The 20,928-nt window shown below is 44.0% G+C and overlaps 1 protein-coding gene across 2 annotated transcripts in view; it reads right to left on the bottom strand.

Annotated features, from left to right (window-relative positions):
* RYR2 (ryanodine receptor 2) overlaps positions 1 to 20,928 on the bottom strand; it is a 193,065-nt gene that overhangs the window by 35,604 nt on the left and 136,533 nt on the right. Inside the window, exons 65-79 of one of the 2 annotated variants that reach the window (XM_070401320.1) lie at positions 20,521 to 20,602; positions 18,663 to 18,793; positions 17,983 to 18,303; positions 16,532 to 16,772; positions 15,858 to 15,945; positions 15,187 to 15,279; positions 13,939 to 14,109; positions 12,900 to 12,959; positions 12,283 to 12,417; positions 8,491 to 8,603; positions 7,004 to 7,100; positions 5,282 to 5,385; positions 3,679 to 3,730; positions 1,913 to 1,966; positions 453 to 476 (exon numbers count right to left, since the gene is read on the bottom strand). In XM_070401320.1, coding sequence (XP_070257421.1) covers positions 453 to 476; positions 1,913 to 1,966; positions 3,679 to 3,730; positions 5,282 to 5,385; positions 7,004 to 7,100; positions 8,491 to 8,603; positions 12,283 to 12,417; positions 12,900 to 12,959; positions 13,939 to 14,109; positions 15,187 to 15,279; positions 15,858 to 15,945; positions 16,532 to 16,772; positions 17,983 to 18,303; positions 18,663 to 18,793; positions 20,521 to 20,602 — 1,766 coding nt within the window. The remainder of the gene's footprint in view (positions 1 to 452; positions 477 to 1,912; positions 1,967 to 3,678; positions 3,731 to 5,281; positions 5,386 to 7,003; positions 7,101 to 8,490; positions 8,604 to 12,282; positions 12,418 to 12,899; positions 12,960 to 13,938; positions 14,110 to 15,186; positions 15,280 to 15,857; positions 15,946 to 16,531; positions 16,773 to 17,982; positions 18,304 to 18,662; positions 18,794 to 20,520; positions 20,603 to 20,928) is intronic. The other variant, XM_070401321.1, reaches the window with a different exon arrangement.

Here is a 20,928-nt window from a genome sequence, read left to right as displayed (position 1 = left end):
AAACTGTGGGCTGTCGTCTCTCAATACTAGTGGAGGGTATCACTAGCAGAATGGAAAAGAGACTTATTTCCCATGTCACCAGGAATGCCACTTGTCACGTCTGTTTTCACGTGACGAGACTGGTGTGAAAGCATCCAGTGGCGTGGGCCAGACGCGCCCTGTGAAGTCCACCACCGGCAGGGCGGGGATCCTCCGTCCCAGCACGTGGGCAGCTCGGAGTTACCATGTAACACACAATTTCAAATCACGAGCGACTGAAATTGCAAGAAGGTTAAACCTGTGTCAAGGAAGGGACACTGAAGAGACCAGTTGCATTGGAGCTACAAACATGTAAAAGGACTGCAAGGCCTTCTGTTGTTACAGAAGAATCTGAGACGTTGGGTCTAACAAAAAGGTAAATGTCACAGAAACCGAACTCAGACCCAGACACATACACACACATGTACAGTTACCTTGCTGCGCTGGGATCCCGTGACCTTAGGAAGGGTGAGGACAGAAGCAAAATAGCAATAAACAACTGCTCTGAAGACAGCTGTAGACCACACGCGGTTACACTTTCAGAACACGTCACTTGCTGCTCACAACCCACTCAGCCTCTTATCAATAAGGATGGATATGAGAACAGAATACACACACGTAAGAAAGGATTACAGTGCCATAAAGAAATTAACCTCGGCATTTCCCGCAGCCAGCAAGAGTCCTAGGTCATTCACAAACCGGTTTGTTTCTGTACTGCTTACACATGGACTTCCACGCAGCACAGATGCTCATGTCAACTGTTCCTGAAAGAGGCACTGTGTCCGGTCCTCACCTACACCTCCTGGTGGGTCCACTGAGCTAAAGACTCGCTGCTGGGTCCTAATGTCCTCCAGACTTCCAGCCCAGAGTCCAGACGTGGAAATCAACAGGAAAATTAAAAAGATCTAATCTACTTCCTTCCACTTCATATTGCTTTGAAAATTCTAAAGACAAGCAAGCAAGCAAACAAAAACAATAAATAAGGAGACTGGTAGCTAACAACACCTACTTTTTCTCATCAAAAGCAAAGTATAGTCTAAGCCGAGGGGGGAAATACTAGTAAGATTGCCTTTCCTTCTGGCTGGTTAACATTGAGCGGTATCTCGAATGATGGGGATATTTAAGAGCTGAGAGGTTTGAGAAAATAACCATAAGCTAGAAGGTGGTCCTAGGGACCCGCCCTCCTGCCTCATGCAAGCCAGCGGCGCTGTGAGCCCCATATGTGCAAGGATGAGTGAATGACTGTGCAGAAGGCACAGGAGGCCAGACCTCTGACTTCAATTCCAAAAAATGTCAAACCAGGGCTTCAGTTAAATACTCGAAGTCATGCTGCCCTGCAGTAAATATGCGTGTCTGTCAGGCATTTTATTTTATTTAATTTTTTTAAAAAATATATATTTTATTGATTTCTTACAGAGAGGAAGGGAGAGGGATAGAGAGTTAGAAACATCGATGAGAGAGAAACATCAATCAGCTGCCTCCTGCACACTCCCTATTGGGTATGTGCCTGCAACCAAGGTACATGCCCTTGACCGGAATCAAACCTGGGACCCTTGAGTTCCGAGGCCGACTCTCTATCCATTGAGCCAAACCGGTTAGGGCTTGCCAGGCATTTTAGATCACGGCCTTCGCCGAGATGAAGTCACCTCATCTCGGGGCCTCAGCAGCACTCATTCTGAACATATGGGTGTGTCTGACCGGTTAGCTATTCTACGGTCCCTGGAGTTAGGGCAGCGCATGGTAGGACTCAGACTGTCCACCCAGCTTCCGACATGCAGCTCCTTGACACAATAAGCTGCGAAAAGCCATGAAGCAAGAAACAGAAATGTCAGTTATGAGCTATGAAACAATGCTTCCAAGTGGACAAAGGCAAGTCTAGAAAGATCCATCTTACTTCAAAACTCTTCACCTCTTCTTCACTGTCATCGTCATCTTCATCATGACAACTCTGCAGAACAGAAAAACGGAAAAAGGTCAACAGGATTAGAGTATGTCGAGGCACAAAATACAAAAGAATTTAAGCACAGAATACAAAATCACTTGCATTAATTTATTATCAACCGTGTTTAAATATATGTCATGTAGGTACCATAACCTTAGATGACATCATCAATGAGTTTATGCCCTAAAAGAAAATTTCACTGTGCTTTTATAAAATTAAATTATCAATGAACAAATTTCTTACATTTCATGGAGATGATTATGAGGCAAATATACTACACATACTACTTATTCACGTGTTTGCCTCGTTCAACCCAGAGCGCAAGCTTTGGGACAAGCATCACGTTTCTCTTGGTGACGCCGCCATCACCATGAACTGGTGCAGATACCGCGCAGGAACCTGCAATAGCCACGCATTCAAACTAAGCGAGAGCTGTGCCCATTAATTAAAGTACATGTTGTCATCACTTGCTTCCTAAGTTCCTTTTTTATTGTATTGTGTCCAAAGGACAAAAGTGAAAACGTAACTGCTAATACTTTTATTAAAAAAAATGATAAAACATTGTATTTTTTCAGTTATTCTCCCAGAAATGAGACAGGAGCTGTGCTAATCCATGCGCCATTTTACTGGTAACTAATCCCCATATGGAGTTCTTTCGGGGGCAGAGTGGTGTGGTTGGCCACAGGCTTCGGGACGCAGACGCCTGGCTCCAATCCTGCTGTCCCAGCTGCTGCTTAGTCCAGGGCTAGTTCCTTCACCTCTCTGGCCTAGTGTCCTCATATTTAAGGTGGGATTCAGAAAAGAATACCCAAGTCTTAAGCAGATCACATGAATTAATATATGGAAATTATTTGCCACTTAAGAGCAAGTGTCTGAAAAACGACAAGGTTTTAATAAATCTGAATGGCTATTATCGTTGTGGTTTGGAATTGGAAGAATCATGTGACCAAGACCTACGGCAGGAAGAAATCTTCGAAGTGGATTATTCCAACCCTTCTAGGGATTTCTTATGGCTGATAAGCACTCAGTGTATCAGTGAAGCACATGGAGGCACGTGGCTAAATTTAAGTTACAAATCAGAAAAATACTTTAAATTCAATGATTCCCAGTCCGCTGAGTCTAGAACTGAAGCCAGAGAGGACGGAAGATACAAATGTCGTCCTTCCGTCCCTCAATGGCAGCTTCTAAAAGGTTTGTCACATTCATTCATTCATTCATTCATTCAACCAGGTGCAAAAGCAAACAGATATGAATTTTATAGCTTAAAAGTATGTCATTGTAACTCAAGACTGTGCTACATAACCTGCTCCTCCCACACTGAACTCCCAGGCTTCTTGTCATCGTTTTCGATGTTTAAATGGTGTCTTCCCCATGAGACAGTAAACTCCAAGAAGGCAGGGTATGTGCCTTTCTTTCTCACTCACCATGTCATCTCCAATTCCTTGATGCCCAGTGAATAGGTGTTGAATGAATGGAAGCTTGGAAAGCTAGTGAGCTCCCCATAAATCAATGTGAAAGGAGGAAACCATAACACTGGTCAAGGAAGTCAGAACAGAGATTCATGGAACAAGTGGAAAGTGGAGCTGAATGCACCGTAGGCTTCTAAGGTTTAACAGCATTTTATTTTAAGCCAGAAAGACATTCTTATTCCTTGTCGGTTAAAAATTATTTCCCTTTATTAAAATTACACTTTAAAATCAAGAGTGGCGTTTATTTACCTTTGCCATAATATCTGCATAAGCCATGTATAAAAAATCCTCCTCCAGTTTGCTATGGAAAACAAGAAAAAAGAACACCATTGTTTTTAAGGCTAGTCATATGCAAAATTACTGTCACTTACAAAATAACCCGTGTTTTTCAACAAGTATACTTGTTTAAAATGAAATAAAAACTTGGGCAAAGTAATCATTCAAAAATATCACAGCGTCAGAGAGAAGGACCTCAGACCTACTGAACACAGTCCCCCCGACCTCCTGGAAGAGACCCCGGTCTCACAAAATAAACAGTCTGTCGATTTGTACACAAACACATCTTTCATTTTCTTGAATCTACAAAAGTTGAAACAAGCAAATTTAAAGGAGGCAGAGGCTTCTGACAGCAGAAGTGAGATTTGATGTTTGACAAAGACTCCAAATTGACCTGGCCCGTGTGGCCCTGCAGTTAAAGCATCGGCCTGCGCACTGAAGGGTCGTGGGTTCAATTCCTGGTCCAGGACATGTACCTGGATTGTAGGTTCAATTCCCGGCCTAAGTCGAGGCTCATGCGGGAGGCCACCAATCCAATTGATACATCTCTCTCACATCAGTTTCTCTCTCTCTTCCTCCTTCCCTTCCACTCTCTCTAAAAATAAATGGGAAAATGTCCTCAAGGATTAAAAAAAGAATTCCCAAATTATTATGCTATAAAATCATAATGCTACTTAAAAATTAAGAAGAGTTTAAATATGTTTATTATCCTCTTTTTAAGAAATATGGAAACCACTAACTGATGAAGGAGTCCATAAAAAACACTCATGTTTACAAAGTTATTTTAGCAGCTTTAAACTTCAGCCATCAGAAAACCTCACTTATGAGAAATACCTCAGTGCCTGCCAATGCCAGATTGCTGCTCTAGGCATAGGGATGAGATGACCTTGCTAGTCAGGAAATAATAGGAGGGGAAGGCGTGAGAGGAGGCCGGTCCCAGTGGTAAGAGGGAGAGATGTGTGTTATTCCGGCCACAGGACTGCTCAGGATCCTTTAAGGTGTCTCTCTCGGAGCCCGTCTACGCAGGGCCTGTAAGGGGCAGGTGCTGGGCACATTGTGATTCTCAGGTCTCTGAGTGCATTTCTTATTTAACTCCATAGAGGTCTGTGTTTTGTGACTTTGGTCAGTTTTAGTCAAGAACAGTGGAGGATGCCCTTAAAACAGACGCGAAGAAACTTCCCTGTGAGATCTGGCTTACCCACCCCCTCAGGGCTCCTGCACAATAGCTCCACGATCGACCCGGGGCAGTTGGTCACTATTGGTCTCCACATGTTTTTCCTACTAACATTTGCTTTAAGCTCTTTTTCTTATTTATAGAGGCTGCTTGTGATAACGAGAAAAAATCATTCTGTAAGACGATTAAGAATCAACTAAATCAGCTAATGACAAAATGGTTAAGAAAAACTAGGGGAGATATTAAAGCTTGAAACTGACAGCTGTGTGCCCGACGGGTCCTAACTTTGACGGGCTCTCTCCTGACAAGCCCAGGTGACACGGAGGGTGAAGACAGGAAGAGACTCGGGACACAGCTCTTCCTTCGTCCTCTCCTGTCTCCCACGAACCCTGCCAGCCATACCATTTCTCCGTTAAGGCCGTTCGGCTGAACAGAAGGATCAGCTGATGCAGAGGATCAACTCGCTTCGTGCCTTCGTCTTCCTCTGGAGGGTCTGCTCCAGGTTTCTACAAAAGTAAATTTATACATTCACATTGCAATGAGGCGTTCAATCAAACCCAGGAGCAGTGTGAGGGCTGGAACAATGAGTACAAGGAAAGCCCTTCTCTGCTGTGGCAGTGTGAATGTGCGTAAATGTATATGAATGTGTGTGTGCATGAATGTGAGTGCATGAGTGTGTGGGAGTGTGTGCACACAAGTGTGTGAGTATGTGGGTGAGCATATATACATAAGTGTATATGTGAGTGTGCGTGACTGTGAAGTTGTATACTTGTGAGTGTGTGAATACGTGTATGTCAGTTATTTTTTTCCACTTTCATTTACTCTTAAGACTTAAAAAATATGTTTGCACAATTGGATAGGTCTTTTACCATGAGGAAAATTATGAAGCATTTTTACTGACTGTAAAATTAATTAACCCTGACTTTTTGTTGAACGACAATGAATTTTATACCTTCATGTACTTACTTACACTTGTGTTTTCTCTGTACATACATGATGTTTTTTTCCCTGGCTTTAAGGTTTTAATGTTGCAGAAACTGGGTAAATTTCTACAATGTAGCCAATATTCTATGGTTGTTTTAATTCTGAAGACAATTTGAATTCAGTTAAAATATCTGAGGGTCATCAAGATTCAGCTTTTATGCACTGAATTGGTTTGTCCACTATATTCCCTGATAACTATGACAAAGAAGTGCCTTTTAGATGAGAGGTCTTAAGCCGGGAACCTTTAGCCTCTAACTAGTCTGCAATGTCTGCGACTGCACGCTTGCAACTTGCCCTGAGAAGCTGGCTTTGGTCAGATGCTTAGACAGGCCCCTAGCCCGTGGACGATGGACAGAGCTCCCAAGGGCCTGCTCCCCGCGTGCTGTGGCTAAGGACCCCCTCGCCTTCGACAGAATCCCTGTGACTTGACCCTGCTTGTGCCCACTCTATCCTTCTCAGCTCTGCGTATGTTTTTTTAAACCACCTACTTTTGCCTGAGCTGGTTTGGCTCAGTGGATAAGAGCGTCAGCCTGTAATCTGAAGGGTCCTAGGTTTGATTCCGGTCAAGGGCACATGCCCGGGTTGCAGGCTTGATCCCCAGTGTGGGGCATGCAAGAGGCAACTGACCAATGATTCTCTCTCATCACTGATGTTTCTATTTCTTTCTCCCTTCCTCTCAAAAATCAATACAAATATATTGGAAAAAACCCCCACTACTTTTCACTTGCTTTTGTTCACCTTCAACTTATGTTTGGTGAGTAACTTCTTTTTTTTTTTTCTTTCTTTCTTTTTTTTTTTTTTGTTTTTTCTTTTTCTTTTTTTTTTCTTTTCTTTTTTTATGTGAGTAACTTCTTTATGGTTCAGCTTCTATAGTTTTATCCTGGTTCTGAGGTGTTTAAAGGTGCCTTGAAGATGAATTTAAAAGGGTAACAAAATACTCCCCCTCAAAGTTAATAAGAAACTTGCATAATTGACCTTAAACTCGGAATTCTCCCCTAAACACGGAATGCATTAACAATTGAGAATAAAGTTTCCCAGGACCTATACTCTGCGACGAGGTTTTCTCTCCAGTGCTGCATGGTGACTGCTCACACGTGGAGCCCAGAGCCCTTTCATTGCACACGCCCATTAGAGACATACCGCTAAGTCTTCTATCAGTTTATCCTCGAAGTAATGCTCTTCTGTCTCAATCCAGGACTTCTCATACCCCTGAAGAAAAAGATTGACGGCCCGGTGCCTACAAGAGAAGCACAATTTCAAACACAGTGTTGGGGACGCCAGCTCGGGATCTGCTGCCACCAACCTGACAGGAGGCAGGAAGCCAGGGTGTCAGGAGGTGCCGTAGGGAAGGGGCGAGCACAGTCCAGAGAAAACGGCTGAGACACAGAGAGGGGCCACACGGAGTAACCAGAGAGGGACGTTCCACTGGACTAACGGTGACACCGTGGTCGAGTCAGAGAATTTAGGAGCAGCGCCTGGCTGTATACACAGTGTGACAAGATGGCAAAGCAGCGGAGGTCTCGGTGACAAGGAAAGCGTGATGCCCCTTACAGCATTAACTCATTCATCCGTCCACCCACTTACTGACTGCCAGCATTCTAGGTGCTGAGGGAATAAAATTGGACAAAAGTCTAAAGAATCCAAATTTGAATCAGAGAGACAAGCAGCCAGCACTGAAGGGGGTGCTCCAGGCAGTGGTGGCCATGGCGCCCCGGAACAAGGAGGAAGCGCTCAGCCTGCACAATGAGGGCGTGGTCGGGTGTCGCTACGTGGGTCCTGTTTACCATGGGGTGTGGAGGGCGCCCTCATACCAACTTCCGAGAGGGAAAGAGAGGTGTCTGAGGGTAAGAGGCTGCGGAGGAACCCTGGGCGCCGAGTGACTGGATGCACGTCACTTCTGCTAACAAGAGTGGCTGCCCGTCTCTATGAGAAGGCGAGGAGCAGTCAAACGGGTCCCCTTCACTCCCCTAAGTTGGTTCCATATCAGCTCTTTCCCCCAAAGAATCATCATCACTGTGGCCAGGTCAGTTCTAAGCACTCTGCGTGTCTCAGCCCCTTCAATAATAGGAACAAGTCTATGAGGCAGATCTTACGGTTCAGAGAGAAAACTACAATGAAGTCAGGTAAGAAACTTGACCACTATCTTAGCCTCACATTAGGTCAAGGCCATCTCACGCTACCCGCCTCACGGCCTCCGTACAGAGGTCATTTAATAAATGCATTGCAGACCACAGTTTTCTGAGGGTTCCCAACCAAGAAAATCAAGGTCAATGATTAGACACAGGAACCAACACATCTATTCTTCTCTTGCACTATCGTACTCATATTAAGATAGATGGTAGACCCCATCGCTTATTAGGGAAAACGAATTTTCTTCTGTTATAAACGCGAGTCCCGGCTGGGTGGCTTAGTTAATTAGAGTGTTGTCCCGTACACCAAAATGGATACAGGTTCAATTCCCAGGCAGGGCACATACCCGGGAAATGGATTTGACCCCTAGTTGGGGCATTTATAGGAGGTGATGGATATTTCTCTCTCACACATCAATGTTTCTCTCTCTCTCTCATAAACAAACATATCCTTGGGTGAGGATTAAGAAACAACAGCCACCACGGGAGAGTTCTGACCTTGGCAGGTTGTAGAGAGGGGCCATGCGGAAGCAGGCCACCACCGCCCGTTTCCGCTGCTTCGAGAGCAGCTTGTGCCACACGGCCTTCTTCGACCTCTGAGGGTGCTCCACCTGCAGGAAGACACAGACAGCCCGTGAACCCAAGCGAGCCTAAAGCTTGCTGGACAGCCATGCCTTTTAGCTAAAATCTTCTGCAATTTAAATTCCAAAAAAATACTTTACATTTATGGAAAAGTCCATGTCCTAAATTTGAAATACTTTGAAATGTTATATATTTTTTATCAACAAAAATAAAATATTTTCCCAATAGTGTGTACTTTAGAAGCTATGTCATCTCTAAAATCAAAGAAATATAAAACCATTCTCTAAACTATCAGTTTGTATCCTTTCAGAATTTGGTTATGGTTCTAAAACATATTTTCTGGCTACACAAAAAATTAACCCACTTTTACTCCTGGGTCCATTTTCACTAACTCATCATAAGCACTACGGCAGTGAGCACAGAGGCAGTCAAGGGGAATTCTCATGAAAAGCTTATTGTCCATCAGTGTAACAGGGTGGGAAGGAGATGACCCGGCTTCAGGAACACATTACTAGGAGTAACTAAAAAGGTTTAATTTTGCAAAAATGTTAAAATATATATTTTGTTAGATAGGGACAAATGAGAATTTGAAAGCTGTAGTAAATGATGCAAGTGAGTTATTTATTTAGCTAACGGTGTTCGGAACTCTGAGAGAGAAAAAGAGATTAATCATAAGTATTAGAGAGAAAAGTCCCAACATGTAATTCTAAATTAATCAGTAATCTCTAGGCAAGTGAACACTGTACTTCCCATACTGTAACATCTCCAACGCATACATGTAGATTTCTGGAAGAAATAAAAATGTTATGTTAGCTAAAAAAATAAATAAATAAAGCTAAGTTTACTACCCTTTGCAGTAAACCGTCAAAAGATGAATGTGCTAATGCTTGGAGAAAACGTTAAGGATGTCTGGGCGACAGTGGTTTAGAAATGTTAACAAAGCAACATGTAATTGGGCAGCGCTTGTTTCTGGGAGCAGAAGGTTGAGAACCACTGCTCTCTAGAGGATCAATGAACACCTTCTGACAACAACCCACTGGCCCTTTAAAAATAGTTCCTCATGTTGTGACCCAACCATAAAATTATTTTCGTTGCTCCTTCATCACTGTCATGTTGCTACTATTATGAATCATAATGTAAATATCTAATATGCAGGATGGTCTTAGGCAACCCCTGTGAAAGGGTCGAGACCCACAGGTTGAGAACCGCTGCTCTAGAGGATCAATGAACACCTTCTGACAACGACCCACTTCCAGGTTCTTCTCAAGGACCTTGTGAAGGGAGACAAAATACTGCTGGGATCTAACCCTGCCAGTGAAAACAGAATCCAGGGCAATGCTGTTTAACTAGACTTAATACATTTTCACTTAAAATTCCATTCTGAGATCCAAGACTAGGTGGAGCTTCCGATGAGACCATGGTGATGGGCGACAGTCAACAAATGCAATTCAAGGCCCAGGCACTGAAGAGCCAGTGAATGTAGCAGGAGAGGCCTCCACCCTCAGGAAGCTTCTCATTTGGCACAGCATTTCTTACACAGCAAAGACCTTAAATATCGAGTTTTCCCATAAACTACACCCCCCCTCACCCCCCCCCCCCACCCCGCCCCAGCCCATGCTGATGAGCTGGCTGGAGTCTGAGCATTAGGAAATTCGGGAGACAGTGCCCCCTCTTGAGGGAAATTACAATAGAAAACACATTAGCAAAGATCACTGATACTGAGATAAACTAAACAAGTATTCCTGAGCACCCACCGTTCTTGCAGCAAACTCGGTCACAAGTTAACATTAGAATGCAGGGATCAAAGGCATGAACTCTCCACTCTGGTACCGTCCACGTTTTCCTAGTCCTTGATAATTGACCATTTCTTTTTACACCTATTCATAACATGTGAATAACCCTTGACCTTACCTTTTCCTAGATAACTCCTATTCTCACTTAAACATTTATATAGGAATCACCCACTAGTTAAGCCTGGGACCTTTTATTCCCTCCTCAGCACATTTTGTATCCTAGCCCAGCTCTCTCATCACACATTTATCACTGACGTGTCCACTTCCTCTAGCAGAGCTTGAGCAACTGGAGTAGAGGGACCATGTTCAGTCCGGTGCATGCTGAATGCAAAGCTGCCATGAGGCAGTGCCCTAGAATGGGTGGGGCCCTACCTCTAACCTTAGTGTGGCCCTTTTCCGGACATGGGGCTGTTTCCTGGAAATGGGGGTGGTGCCCTTGAATGAGGTGGTGCCCTCAAGAAATGTTCACGGAATGAATGGCTGCTCAGTGAAATCAATCTTACTGCTTCACAAATGACATTGTTGATTATGATTGGATATATTTATGAAAATATAGTATCTGAATATAATGCAATAGATTTCAATAAGCTTCATTTATTGTATCTAAAATTCATTCAAGCAAATCCAGATATGTACATGAAAACTAGGAAGAATTAAAAACTTATGGCCCTGACCAGTTAGGCTAAGTGGATAGAGCATCGGCCTGTGGACTGAGGGGTCCTAGGTTCGATTCCAGTCAAGGGCATGTACCTTGGTTGCGGGCACATCCCCAGTAGGGGGTGTGCAGGAAGCAGCTGATCGATGTTTCTAACTCTCTATCCGTCTCCCTTCCTCTCTGTAAAATATCAGTAAAATATATTTTTTAAAAAGACTTATGGTAGTGTGATGACACCAGAAATGGTCCCCTGCAGCCATTTAATTAGCATTTAGTAATCTACTTAAATATATGCATAATTCTGGAAATACAACTCTGACTTTATATAGCACTTCAGATATCATTACCTCAAATCTTGTCATCTGCTGATGGATGACAATTTGTATTTATTTAATGTTTCATGAAAATATTATGGAAATAGGGACATGTTAAATTTCCTATATTATATTCTATCATATTACATTATATTACTCATATTATGGTGTTACAGAATGTAAAAGCACGTCAGTAGCCATACAGTGTGAGTACCTAGTTTCATCTGATCGTAGTGATGAAGCCTAAGGCAGTGGTGCTATTTAACTGGCAGGGCAGGGACAGGAGAGCATCAGATAATATAAAACAGGAATAAAAGGAAAATGTTTATTAATGTGCTACTAGTATGTTCTGCAGAACATTTAGATGACAAAACTACAGGCATTTTACTAGTTTATGTGCCCATCAGGCAGGCGCTGTCATGAGACCCAACGGCTGACGACACTCACTGTGGGTTCTCTCTGTGTTATTTTGGAACTATTTTGAATAAAATAATAAAATAAAGGTGTTAATCTCCCCGAGTACATTGTCTATACATAGCTACAAAAATCATAAGCTTAGAATCTGTACACACTAGATCAGTCGTGGGCAAACTACGGCCCGCGGGCCAGATCCGGCACGTTTGAAATGAATAAAACTAAAAAAAAAAAAAAAAAAGACCGTACCCTTTTATGTAATGATGTTTACTTTGAATTTATATTAGTTCACACAAACACTCCATCCATGCTTTTGTTCCGGCCCTCCGGTCCAGTTTAAGAACCCATTGTGGCCCTCGAGTCAAAAAGTTTGCCCACCCCTGCACTAGATGCTAAGGACTCCAGAGTCCTATGTTCTTTATGATGAGTGCGCTGAGCATAGGACTGTTTGGCCGTGGTTCACAGCCTGACATACATCCTCTTTACCATCGATGGGTGGGGCAAACCAGACGGAATCAGCAGCCAGTCTGACCTGCTCGAGATGGAAGAGCACGCTCGCTATGTCCAGGACTCGCTCCACCGTCTTCTCGGGATCGGCGCTGTCCTCAGGCCTGTTCGGCAGGTCTTTGTAAAGAGCCATTTGCCATCTAATAGCAGGATCCTCCAACTGCGGAGCAGAGAGGAAAGCTCAGGAAACATCAGGTGACGATGTAAAAAGGGGGACGCACTGCTGACGGGGGGCTGGGGGGTCTGCAGTCATGCATGCGCATAGCACAGTGTCTGGACACACGCAAAGACCTAGACCCAGGGGACCTGCACTCAGAAATCTACTATCGCGTGTGAAGACAAACACGAAACGCAATGAGGGCTACTGCAAAGAAATGTAAGGCACCAGGAGGCTTAACCTAACCTGGTGTTTAGGGAAATAAAAGATTTCCCTAAACAAGCGAAGTTTCTGATGATCGACTTTAAAAAGACATTTGTTATTTTGAGGGTCTTTAATATCAAAGGACTTCAAGTAGGATAATGACTGGTTAAAATAATATATTTTCACTTAACTGCTAAAATAACATTACTCTGAGTACTATTCTAAAGAGAGAATAACCAGTGTATAGATACTAAATGTGCTTTAGAACAAATGTGGCTTACCTTGCCTTGTAAATGAATATTGCTGCGGATTATATCTCGGACTTCATCCTCAGTGTCTTTCTGTCAAGAAATAAATGTTACCTAGAAGTCTTGTGAAGTGTCACCTGCTATAAGTAGATGGAAATCATGCACCCCTCTTTGAAGCAGTGTACATCTGCATTGTATTTTTGTAGGCTTTGGCTGCGTGCCACAGATCTGGGACTATGTCGGCTACTCTGTCGCTGCTGCTCTGACTAGAAACAACAGCTGCGTGACCTCCACAGTAAGTGCATCGAGATGCAATGAGCTCGGTTTCCAGTTCACAGCACGAAGGGAAGCATCACGCTCCCTGGGGTTCACACAGACCTGAGTCTCTCCCCAAAATGTGCACAGAGTAACAGCACCTATGACGTGTGCGCCATGCAGTGCCTGGAGCCCACCCTCAGGTCACTCATCAGACCATAGCCACTCGCCAGCCTCGCTCATTTGCTCAACTCCAGACACACTCAGGGAGCTTCAGAGATGCCAGGGCAGGAGCGAGGCCTCCAATTTACACAAATACAAAAACAATAAGGCCATGTACACTTTTGAAAAGCTGCATCCTCATAAGCGTAGCCATGATGATGGAAAACGGGCCATAAAGAAATCTTGAGAACGTAAATCTCAATGCTTGCAAAGAGCTGCTGGTTTAAAAGTCAACACCACACATCACCATGGCTGCTCCTAACACTGAAAAATCGCCCTTCATCAAAAATCTTATATAGGAATCCAGATGAAATCCATTTTTCTCACTACCTGTGACTTGTCTGTATCTTTTCCACGTGGCTCCTGAATGTGCCCTGAAGGTGATTAACATAATTTAGAAATAAAATCAGCCTCCCCCCCCAAAAAAACACCCCAAACACAATAGGCAGCCGTTGAATCTGAGTTCAGGGCCTGTGCAGAAACCACTTGATAAAGCACTCACTGCAGATGAGCAGTGGAGAGAGCCCTGGGAGATAGGCCTGCGAACCCCGTGAGCCGGGGGTGGGACGCTGCAGCCCCTCGAGAGGGAACTCACCATACTCAACCGGTTCTTGGCCAGAGCAATGAGCTCCTGGTCTCCGGGGGCACAGATGTTCAGCCCAATGGGCAGCAGCCGCCTCAGCGCGGCCACGATGAGGGAGGTCTGCACGGAGTAGCGGTCTCCTTTCCGCCTCATCTTCTTCCTCTCCTGGTCGGACACAGCGGCCTGCAGACGGACGGGTGCTGGGGTCAGGCGCTGCCCCGCTCCGGACCTGGCCCTCTCTGGGCTCCACTTCCTCTTTCTCTGCTGGTCGCTATGTTTTAAAATCCTACTGAGCACATTTTTTCTTATTTCTTCTAATTTTAAGTCCTACTCTCGATTCCCAAGTCATTACAATTCACTGGTGTGCATTTCTTTATAATCTTAGAAGGAAAATGCACATTGTAATTCTAGAGAAGGTATGGATATATGAACACTCCATGGTAACTTTAGATATTGTATGTTTTATAATTTTCCATACTTAAGAAGAAAATTTAAGAATGAATGGTGTGTTTTTGTCTTGACAAATGCCTGCTTTGCAATACACACACACACACTCACACTCTGTATCCATAAAACTATTACAAAGTACACTCCCTTCTGTGTGGCCTGCAGACTTGTCTGCCCAGGGCCCCCCATCTAGGGAACGGACATGGTATACTGACCGGTGTCCCATAAATATCTGAGATGACCTCACCTGAGGACAGCCGTGCCACCTCAGGTCTCTCGGAGACCAGAGTCCAGATTCCCCAATCACCTCCTCAACCTGGGCCCACTCTACCTGCCCTAATCACCTGGGCCAGGGTCAGCCAACTAGGGCCTGCCCCTCGGCCCCCGAGCCCTGAAATGATTCACACGAGGTTCACACCTGCTCACCTGTCTCACCTGCTCCTTCCTGCTGAAGCCCCAGCGAAGGTTCTTGCCCACGCTTCCCCCTCACTACCTCTTCCCTTGACCAACCCTGGGCTTCCCCACACACCCCTTTCTATGCGGTGCCTTCTGTTCCTAGGGACACTGAGTCACAACTTCTTCCTCCCTGATAGTTCTGTTTGCGTGTCATACCATCCATGAGTACATCAGTCCTGGGTCCCCTCAATTCTGTGTGTATGTGTGTGTGTGTGTGTGTGTGTGTGTGTGTGTTCAGTAAACAACATTATCAAATCTATCAAAGTCCACTTATAAACCTTCAAAAAGTAAAAAATAAACCAACCAATGAAAGCTGCATGGGGACACTTCTCTCGCCGCGACACAGCACAGAAATACCTTTGACATCTTGGACTTGGTGTCAGAGATGAGGAAGGACATGTTGTTGATTTCGTTCTGGACCACGAAGTTCTGCTCCTCTCTTTTGAAGTTCTGAGAAGTCACAAAGGAAATTCCAGTTACAATCACATAAACAAGAAGTCCATGTGACCAGAAGTTCATAGGAAGATAAATGTTAATTTGATATGTAAGACTCATCAAGAAAGGGAACACGTATGTGTTGAATCCAATGAAGGCGCCTGCCCGGGGCGACGGTTCTGGGCATTGCACATAAAAACCAAGTCTCAAAGGTCGGGAAACTAAGGGTGAGAGGATTTAAGTAACATGGACACACAGCTACCTCGGGTTGAATGACTACTCAGACCTGGGTTAGCCGGGAAAGCATGTGCGTCTCCGGATAAACACAGGGCACAGCAATGGGATGGGGCTTTCCACCCGGTCAGACGTTCCATCTGCTTTTTCAAGTTCAATAACATTCCTTCATTCACTTTTAATTCCGGGTCACAGACTCACTGGCAAAGTGAAGTATTTGAGCATTCTCCCTCCTCGCCAGTTAGGTTACCCCCAGGAGACAAGTTTGAGAAACACTAAGGGGTTGGAAAATTGGCTAAGTGTTTGAAAGGCCTTAACATCCTGCCAACAGCAAGCCCTGCCCATGTTGCCCTACTCACGTGGGACTTGGACCAGTAGATGAACACCTCGGCCACCATGCGGAACAGGTCCTCGGCTTCCGGGCTCGGTTCTTTGAGCCACTTTGCCCTGCATCACAAAATCAATGAAGTGGCTCCTCAGTTACAACTTAAAATTTAAACCTGAAACCAAGTAACTTAGGGATGCTGGCTTCCCACAGAGCACCGATGGCTAAGTGTGCAGTGGTAACACTGGGAACTAAAACACCGGAACTGTCCAACTGCTAACTTTTACCCGAAACACTGCGCCTGCTTCAGAATGCCCTTCCTGGTTGTAATTTTAAGATGCTCCGTCAAAACAATGCATCTAGAACAGCCGTGGGCAAACTATGGCCCGCGGGCCGGATCCAGCCCGTTTGAAATGAATAAAACTAAAAAAAAAAAAGACTGTACCCTTTTATGTAATGATGTTTACTTTGAATTTATATTAGTTCACACAAACACTCCATCCATGCTTTTGTTCCGGCCCTCCGGTCCAGTTTAAGAACCCACTGTGGCCCTCGAGTCAAAAAGTTTGCCCACCCCTGATCTAGAAACATCTGAGTATGAACAGGCTCATCGCTAAGAGGCTGGTGAATGAAGCCATTTGTCCGGGACACAGGAACCCAGCAAGGTCAGGCTGCCATTAGAGAAATCAATCGCTTTGAACATTCTACCTGTTGTAGTCCACGAATCGGATCAGGAGCGGGTAGAAGGCATAGAGGTCCCTGGCCAGCGTGGTGAACTCGTCCAGGATGAGCAGCTCAGCCTCAGACATGTCCCCTCTGGCCTCGGCTTTCAGATGGTCTTCCTCCGAGACCACCATGGCTGCCTTTTTCTTCAGTTTCTCCATTAATGGCAAGAAATGAGTTTTCAGGAGCTGAGGCTTCACTTTATTTATAATCGGCTGGGAGAACACTGTGAAGACAGACGTCAGTGCTGTGCTCCGCATACAGGCCATGTCCCCCAGGACAGACTGTCATTACAACAGCGGCTCCGCGAGAGCCCTCCCCGCACACCTGCCCCGAGTCAGCCGTGGCCACAGGGTCTAGTCCCCAACTGACTAGGAATTGAATCTGATGTGCTTCCTTGTGTTTTTTTTTTTTTTTTAAAAAAGACTGACAGCTAATCTAGAATAAAAATTGAGAAAAGATATTCACTTACTTTGCAAATCAACTTTTTTCACACAAAAAAGAAAATTCCCCAAATGGCAAAGGTCCCCTTGCCTTAGAGTAGCTGCACGCTGTTCCACAGTGTATGAGCGAAGGTACCGCTCCCTCCCCTATTGCCCCCATCCTGTCCTGGGAAGAGGGGGATTACATACAACACTCACTGCTCATTTACTTAAGAACAGTTGTGGTTGTTAGCAACCATTCTAGACATGATGAGGACATTTTTAAAAGGAATTTTTCCCCTAAAGGTAACACATATATATTGCAGAAACGTATTAAAAGGGAAATATTAAAATCAACCATAATCACCCTATCTAATTAGTAAGACATTCATGTATTTTTCTCTGGAGTTTTTATAAATAAGTAATTTCACAAATATATACTTATATGGATTTCTGAATTCCATTTTAAAGTCCTTTTCTTTTCATCCTCCTTGCTATTGTGGGCATTTTCCAAGTCATGAAAATGCCCACCTTACTGTTAAGATGGCCTGTATTCTGCTCTATGCTGTGCCCACTAGTAACCACAGGCCAGCGGTGAGCGTTAACGTTGCTTCCACTTGTTCCACATACGCAGGGCAAAGGCACATCACTGCAGTGTGAACATGTGAGGCAGCCTGAGCATCCTCCCCCGTCCTGGGGGACAGACTGCTGAGGGGCTGATTCAAACCCCAGGTTCATCTTTGTCTGCAGAGTCATTAGCTTTTGCTGCTGTGTTTACTCATTGACCTTAGAGAGGTTGTCAGAAGGAAAATGGTTCCTTACTTAAAAGCACATGGGAAGTCACTCACAGTCTGATGATATCTACTTTCTAAAGAACAGCATGACGGCAACGATAATACTGTTTAGCACAGGAGCAATATTAATAAAGACGGAGACAGAAAAAGTCTAGTTTCTGTATTTCAAATCTTTTTGGAAATAAGACAACTCGAAGCGGTCGCTCCTTCCAACCCTTACCTGCCAGCCTCTTCATCCAGGCCCCCTCGTCAATCCCCAGGTTGTTGTAGATGATCTTCAGGATGTTCCCCAGCAGGGTGTTCATGTGCTCCGAGTTCAGAGCCGTGCAGCACAGCCCGGCCCTCTCGGGGTTGCTCTCGGGCCCCTGCTCCCACCAGCGGGACATGTAGCTGCAAAGCATGGGCAGGATGACTTCCATCACGTGCGGCATCTGCGTGTAGCGGATCCCGGACTCAGCCAGCTCCACAATCTCTTCCATCAGTTTCTCCAAAGATGGGATATTTGGACAAACATCTTCCACGTTGGCTGGCAGATTGAGAGCTAGAGGAACACACCCAAGAATAAATGGTGGTCACTGAAGTCGCAGACACAAAGAGCCATGCCGTTTTGGGCTTCAAGATTCAGCATGCCCACCCGCCTCTACTGGGCCCTTCTCCTTCCTCCTAGCAGCCGTGTCAGCCGTTCCCTCTCCTTCCCACGCTCCTACCTTATCCTCCCCCATCTCAACTCAAATCCTAGCAGATAATTCTAGTAGGTTCTCAGAGGCCAATCCTTGAAATCATCGGTGAGCTTTCTCCACTGGGGCAGTGAAAGAAATGGGGGTTATCCACCCAGATTTTCCCAAATGGAAAGTGACGTGATGCTTCATGTCTCAGCTGCTGCCCCTGCAGCTGCGTTACCTGCTCTCTCCCGTGAGGAGCTAGTATTGTAGATGGAGCAGCTGTTGTGTTTGTTGAGATGAGTTTCCAGAAACGCCACCGGGAAGGCACCCGCAAAGGCCGCCAGACACTCGCCCACGGCAGATCGCTGCCTGGAGGGGAAATGCCTTGATTTTTATTTCTTCCAAGTAAAAAACTGAAGGTGTATTAAAACTAGGAGTTTAACCTGAGGGATAATAACAGTACTGCTAATACTACTAACCCTCAAGTATAATTTCTATGTTATAAATCATCACATGCTTTCAATAACGAAGTTCCTGCCATTAAAAAAGAAAGCCAAATTATCTTTTAGCTTACAAAACAGTAAGTCCTGGCTAGTGTGGCTCGCAGGCTGGAGGGTCAGCTCACACACCAAGGGGTCATGGGTTCGATTCCTAGTTGGGGACACAGGCCTGGGTTGTGGGTTCACTACCTGCCCCCGGTCAGGGCTTGTGTGGGAGGCAACCAGTCAATGTTTCTCTCTCTTTCCCCCTCCCTCCCTCCTTTCCACTCTCTCTGAAAAGCAATGGAAAAAAATATCCTTGGGTGAGGATTAAAAAAAAATAGGATGCAGAATGGCAAAATTTCAGGCACATAATGTGGGTTAAATAAAATAAATGTTTTAAAATAATGAGAAATAATTTATTTAAGAATTTAATAGGTTAAAATGTTTCATGTATGACTTCAAAGTCAGCAATGTATTCCCTTACATCTGATTAGTCTATCATTAATAATTCTTGTCAATTATTTAATAGTTTAAATTTTGTATTCAAGTAGTAATTCTCAGACCAACTCTGATCATTTGTGTTGGCATTCTGGAAATATCCACTTTTATTTTAGATGACTTGCAATAAAATTACTATATTTTTATTAGCACTTATGTCACTTTTTCATTTAAAAAACATATTTTACTCATATTCAAAATGTTAGTTTTATATTCTTCCAGGTCATTTTATCATTGCAAACCTGCACTAGCAGATTCATAAACACTTAAGTTAAAGCTTTATATTAAATATGGTCTTTATTGAGATTGCTTTATTTCCCCCCCATAACTCTTTTATTATATTGTAAGGATAGGAAAAAGGCCTTCCTTCTTCGCTGTGGTCTTCCACAATTTATGAGAAGTACATGGTAATTAAACCCCCAGATTGTTGGCTCCTCTGTTCAAACTGTGGGACAAGATAAGCTACTCTCAAGGCTACATTCTTGTATACCCTCCTCCCTGCTGTTTTTACAACTCAGATAATTTGCAGGAAGGCGTCTCTAGTTAGTAGAAAGTTCCCTTCCCACCTCACCTTCAAAAAAAGCCTCTTTTAAACTCTTCATAACTTTTGCCCTACGCATGTTTTATAGGCTTGGGAAAATACTGATAAGACACCTCCCTGGGACATCTGTTGGACTGTCTCCTGGAAAGCAAACACACTGTAACTCTTTAAGACAGCCCTGTAGCCTGCTCAACATCAACACAACCCTGACCCCTTCCTTCCTTGATGCTTGGCAACAGCCATAGCTTGAAGAGCAGGCCACCCCTTTGCTCCCTGCCCTGTAATGACTAGCAATACACCGCCCTTACCTCTACTGGAAAGTAAATGCAACTTCCTCTCTGCATCTCTCCTTTTAGTTGTGAATTCTTTCACAGCCCAAGTCACCAGCCAAACCCTAACATAAATCAAACTTACCTTAAAGATTGTGTATCTACTCCCAAAGAGTCCATAAAATGAATCTGGTTCTTTAATTTCTAACTATGGAAAAAGTTATAGAGCGAAGACTTTTTGTAACACTTGAAATAGTTATAATACTTAAAACAGTGATTGAGACAAAGTTAAATTTAAAACTTTACCTTTCCACATAAATACTCTTGCTCGTCCCCAGAGCATATAAGCTCGTCAGAATTCTATAACAGGACACCTGTACATCTTCCACTAGGGAAAAAGAGAATTGCACATGAAAAAAAACAAACACTTGTTATTTACACAATGTCTAAGAAAGCTTCGCAAAAACCAAAATTCCCTATTAAAGGTATGCTGATATTTTAACGTCTGAGAGAAACAACATAAGAACAAACAATATGTAAAAGGAAATACGAAAAGGTTTTCTCAAACAAAATTCTTTTCTTTCAGGATCTTAAAGCATTCTAAAGAAGCCCTGTGATTATTCAGAACAGGATCAGGAACAATTTCTTTAAAATTTTTCTCTAGGTATAAGAATAAAAGATTTCTTCAAGGATAAAAGTAACACAAGAGTAACT

This window comes from Myotis yumanensis, unplaced genomic scaffold (assembly GCF_028538775.1).
Source record: "Myotis yumanensis isolate MYYU_CA2020_CCGP unplaced genomic scaffold, mMyoYum1.0.hap1 SCAF_22, whole genome shotgun sequence".
NCBI lineage: Eukaryota > Metazoa > Chordata > Mammalia > Chiroptera > Vespertilionidae > Myotis > Myotis yumanensis.
The sequence above is the reverse complement of the archived record's forward strand: the minus strand, read 5'-3'. Positions and strand labels throughout refer to the sequence as shown.